This window comes from Crotalus tigris, unplaced genomic scaffold (genome assembly GCF_016545835.1).
Source record: "Crotalus tigris isolate CLP2741 ecotype Arizona unplaced genomic scaffold, ASM1654583v1 scf7180000021370.5649, whole genome shotgun sequence".
Classification (NCBI taxonomy): Eukaryota; Metazoa; Chordata; class Lepidosauria; order Squamata; family Viperidae; genus Crotalus; species Crotalus tigris.
In genome coordinates, this window is record NW_024098477.1 from 1 (window position 1) to 5,649 (window position 5,649).

Consider the following 5,649-nt stretch of genomic DNA (forward strand, 5'->3'; position numbering starts at 1 on the left):
TTTGATGGAACCTTGTAGGGTAGGCAAGGCGGGTTGTATGACATGTGTGAGTTTCGACACCTTTTTTTTTTTTAGAAAAAAAGCACTGTCTGTTCCTAAATTTAGAGAGAAATACAGCCAAAATCCATATAAGAGTTTTTCATACAGTTCAGTGGATAGATCTGAATAATATTGTCAGTTTTCTATTAGAAATCTTTTACATTTACTAATTACTCACTCATCTTTGCATTGCATACTATCCAACATTTTCCTTGGGTCTTTTTTTCTGGTGTCCTCTGCACCAATTTTGATTTCTCTCTCTCTCTCTCTTTCTCTCTCTCTCTCTCTCTCTCTCTCTCTCTCTCTCTCATTTTACATGTAGATGTACCCCTTTACCATCCCCAAATAAAATCCAGTCTCTAACACGTATGCTTTTTATTTGGAGATTGATACCCTAATAAAGTTGTTAAGTGTCTCTCTGCAGCAATTTTGATAAAAAGGAGTAAAGAGTTGGTATACTTTTACTTTACTTCAATTTTACCTCATATTTTTACTGTTTTAATATATTTAATTAAACTATATTTTTACCAGATTTTGAGTCTCAAATTTTAGGCTGATATAATATTATAATGTCCTTCTTGTATAATGTTCTTCTTGTATAATGTCCTTCTTGTATATGAAGCCTTAGCTTCATAGTTGCCTTTTTGTTTATATTACTGGACATCATCATTGTTAGATATTCAGTTATATCCAACCATCAACCACTCTGTGGATGGATCAACACTCTCCATTCCCCTCTGTATTGCACTGCCTCTCAGATCTGCCTAATGTCATCCTTTATATGTCCATCTATCAGGTACTAGGGTAGACCCTTCTTCTTTTTCTACTAAATAACACAGCATATTTGGCTTTTCCAGTGTATTAACACACATTACATGGTCAAAGTATGATAGCCTTTATTTAACAATCTTGGCTTTGAGGGATATATTACAAGTCACTGATTTATTCTTCATTCAGGTACTGCATATGTTAACACAGAAGGGTTATCTCTGTCCATATTTATGACTTTCTTCTTCCTTATTAGTGATGGAGAACCAAACGAAGGTGGGACAATTCATCTTGTTGGGTCTGAACAATGACTTGGACCTTCAGTATATAGTATTTACAATTTTTCTTCTGTTGTATATGGCCACCTTAGTGGGGAATGCAGCTATTATCATTATAGTCTTATCTGAACCTCAGCTACATGGCCCCATGTACTTTTTTCTTGGAAATCTTTCCTGTCTTGACATCATTCTTTCCACAGTAACTGGTCCAAAGATGCTACAAGGATTTCTAATAGAGTATCAACCTATCTCCTTCAATGGCTGCATGGTCCAACTCTTCTTCTTCTACCTCATGGGTGGTACTGAAGGTATACTTCTTGCAATCATGGCCTATGACCGCTATGTTGCAATATGCAACCCCTTGCGCTATTCTGTCATCATGAGAAAAGAGATCTGTATTCTAATGGTAGCAACTGCCTGGTCTTCCAGTTTTACTCAAGCCTTGATGCATGCAGTGATGACTGCTCATCTACCCTTCTGTGGACCGAATCAAATTGAACACTTTGTCTGTGACATCAAGCCTTTGTTGAAATTGGCCTGTGGCAACATACACCTCAACCTTATAATGCTCACTATTGGGACTACCTGTTTTGTTATGGGCCCTTTTATCTTCATACTTATTTCTTACATTTATATTATTAGTTTCCTTCTTTTAAAAGTTAAATCCAGGAGTGGTTGGCAAAAGGCCTTCTCCACTTGTGGGTCCCACATGACTGTGGTGGCTTTACTGTATGTTCCCGTGTTATTTAATTCCATGCTTCCTACAATGGGTACCCCTTCACAACGTGATGTGATAATAACAGTCCTTTATAGTGCAATTACCCCAGTTTTGAACCCACTTATCTACACATTGAGAAACCAAAAGGTTAAAATGATAATTAAAAAGATTCTTGAAAAAAATAGACTTTGGTGAAAGGACATCCTGGAAAAAATAATCCATTTTTATAGTGGTAGTTAGGACAGAAAACTTTCCTTGAGGTGTTTGGACTTTATTTATTTATTCATCTATTTCTTCTATTCACATTTATAGAGAAAGTTTGATCCAGCAGTTAAGGCATAGGCTAGAAACTGGAAACTATGAATTCTAGCCTCACCTTAGGCATGGAAGCCAGCCAATCAGTCTCTCTCAGCCCAATCCACCTTGTATTAAAGATGGACAGTGATTAATATTTATATGTATGTACTTATATGTAAAGATGTAGGTCTATATATATGTTGTATATAGAATGTTTAAATGTGTATTATGTATGTGTACACTTTGAGACCAAGCAACTAAATTTCATTTTTAATGTGTGTCATTGTGCCCACAGTAAAAAATGACAATAAAGGTTATCTACCTATCTCCTGGGGTTGTTGTGAGAAAAATAAATGAAGGAAGGAGTATTGTGTTTGTTGTTCAGTGATTTATAAAAATAATAAAGGTGATAAGTGAATGAATAATCAACTAACAGAGTTGTAAGGAAACTTGGACACCTTCTAGTCCAACCCTGTGATCAAGCATGAAACCCTATACCATTTCAGAGAAATGGTTGTCCAATTAGTTCTTTAAAAAACTCCAGTGTTGGAGCATTCACAACTTCTGGAGGCAGGCTGTTCCACTAAGTAATTGTTCTAACTATCAATAAATTTCTCCTTAGTTCTAGGTTGCTTCTTTCTTTAGTTATTTTCCATCCATTGCTTCTTGTCCTGCCTTCAGATAATTTGATGATGCTTAAAATATACAGCCACTCATTTGATTTTTATGTGACTCTAGGCAATTTATAATAAAAACAATAAAATACATAATAATAATAATAATAATAATAATAATAATAATAATAATAGAAGAAGAAGAAGAAGAAGAAGAAGAAGAAGAAGAAGAAGAAGAAGAAGAAGAAGAAGAAGAAGAAGAAGAAGAAGAAGAAGAAGAAGAAGAAGAAGAAGAAGAAGAAGAAGAAGAAGAAGAAGAAGAAGAAGAAGAATAAGAAGAAGAAGAAGAATAAGAAGAAGAAGAAGAAGAAGAAGAAGAAGAAGAAGAAGAAGAAGAAGAAGAAGAAGAAGAAGAAGAAGAAGAAGAAGAAGAAGAAGAAGAAGCATGACAGAGTAGCAACAATGATGCATTGGAAGATCTGCAAGAAATATCATTTGCCTGTAAGCAAAAACTGGTGGGATCATAAAATAGAGAAAGTCATAGAAAATGATAAAATTAAACTGCTCTGGGTCTTCAGAATTCAAACATAATACATAACACCCTGGACTTAACAATTGTCAATAAGAAAGACAAAAAAGTCTGAATAATGGATGTGGCAGTGCCTGGAGACACCAGAATAGACGAGAAAGAACTGGAGAAGATAACAAAATAAAAAGACCTACAAATAGAAATAGAAAGACTGTGGCAAAAGCAGGCAAGGGTGGTATCAGTAGTAATAAGTGCCTTGGGTGCAATCCCAAAACAACTGGAGCACCATTTGAACATCATTGGCATTGATAAATTTGCCATTAGTCAATTGCAAAAGACAGCCTTACTAGGACCTGCTTCCATCCTGCGATATCTGTAATACCATTAACCATCCTTATTTGCCTATCCCAGGTCCTTGAGAAGGACTCAATAGGTAGACAAAAATGCCAAATCCAGTCTGAACATCTGGCTGACTGTGCGATGATCCATAATAATAATAATAATAATAATAATAATAATAATAATAATAAAATAATAATACTAATCACCAGTGAGGAACACCTGACGTGGTGTGTGGGGTCTTGTGTACTCTGAGGAAGATGAAGCTATGCTAGAGGTTAACCACTACTGGACAGGTCTCATCAGAGGAGTCCGACAAAGAGTGTCTATCACATAAAAAATATGGTTGAGACGTAAATTTAGAAGCCATACCGGCACTCGGACGTCGGCCCGGGTTAAACAAGGTCAACACTAGATATTGGAGTTCCTGGATATCTGGTGAAAAAATATGGGCTACAGGACTCAGGACTGTTGGCTGAGCAACCAGGGGCCAGCTAGCTGCCAGAACTACCTGGAAGAGGGGGGGTGGGGGGGAAAAGGTGTTAACCCTCGCAGATACACAGGATGGTGTAAAACAAAGAAATATATGATCTGGTACTACAGATCAAGTCCAACAAGAAGAATGATATCTAAAACGAATGACAAAGTTTTGGAAAGAACAACATCCAGAATCCGAAAATAAAACAGAACAGAGACTAGCAGATCAACGCCAATTTATAACACGAAATAAAATATTCACAGAAACAGAATTGGACAAACTGCAAAGGTTTACCCAGGGCAAAGAAATCAAAGCCTTACCAGAAGTAATTCAGAATGTAGAGGCAAACCAGGGGGAGTTGGCAGTGAAGGAATCTAGCAAAGATATACAACTGTTCTCATTTGGAAACCAGGCACCTCTACCTCAGGAAGAACAAAACCCTCTAACTAAAGAAATAAAAGAATTGAAACAAAGAATAACTGAGCATCTAGAACAGCACAAAAACAACAGAATAAGGCTACTTGCATTGAAGCTTGTTCCAAAGAAACAGCTAGCACAAGCATTAAAAGATGAAAATATTGCAATATCAAGTATAAGCACCAATTCATTGCAAGAAACAAACCAACTAATGTACAGCACAGCTGCAGTTATAACAGAATACCTGGGATGCAAAATCAACAAAGAAGAAAAACAAACAAACAGTGCACTAGAAAAATGGAAGGTTAGACTAGAAAATAAGATCAGCAAGTTAAGATCACATGCAAACAAGCTAGAACAGATGAAAGAAAAGAAGCTGAAGAACAAGAAGACCAAAGAATACCTAATCAAGAAATACCACTTAGAAACAAGGAAGATCAAGGAAGCAATGGAAATAATAAAGCAACAAATAACAGCTATAGCCAGGAAAATCAGTAGATATGAAGCTCGGATTGCAAACTATAGGCAGAACCTCCAATTTCAATCCAATCAGAAACGTTTCTACCAATCATCAATGTTTTAGAGAACGGCAAAGAATCAGTCAGTCACTGACAAAGGAAGAAACAGTGCAGTTCTGGAAGCAGATATGGATAACTCAAAGAAAATACAACAAGGATGCAGCTTGGTTTAAAGAGGTGGATGCAACTTAAAACAGAAGTTGAAATGAAAGAACTAGTCAATAACAAACATAAAATGGTAAAAAAAGAGCAAAGAAATCAAAAATTGGTCAGCACCAGGTGAAGAGAACTGATGGGTTTTGGTTGAAACATCATAACTGTTATACACCCACTCATTGCCAAGCAGTTCAACAATATACTACAAGGAGGAGAAATTGAAACGTGGCTAACAGTTGGGAAAACCTACCTAATAATGAAAAATCCAGCAAAAGGGGCAACACCAGGCAACCACAGGCCAATTACCTGCTTACAACAACTTTCAAATTACTAACTGGTGTAGTAGCTGATGCAGTACAACAGCATCTAGTTGAAAACAATCTCTTTCCACCTGAGCAGAAACGAAACCGCTCCAATAGCAGAGGAACAAAAGATCAACTCCTAATAGACAAAATGATCTTGGAAAACTGCAAGAAAAGGAAGACCAACCTGAATGTG

General features: G+C 36.4%; 1 protein-coding gene across 1 annotated transcript; it reads left to right on the plus strand.

Moving 5' to 3' along the window:
• The first annotated feature begins 1,065 nt into the window (after positions 1 to 1,065).
• LOC120296631 (olfactory receptor 12D3-like) lies at positions 1,066 to 2,191 on the plus strand. Its single transcript, XM_039318475.1, has one exon. It carries the CDS (start codon positions 1,066 to 1,068, stop codon positions 1,996 to 1,998), a length of 933 nt encoding a protein of 310 aa, XP_039174409.1. The 3' UTR covers positions 1,999 to 2,191.
• Positions 2,192 to 5,649: the final 3,458 nt, after the last annotated feature.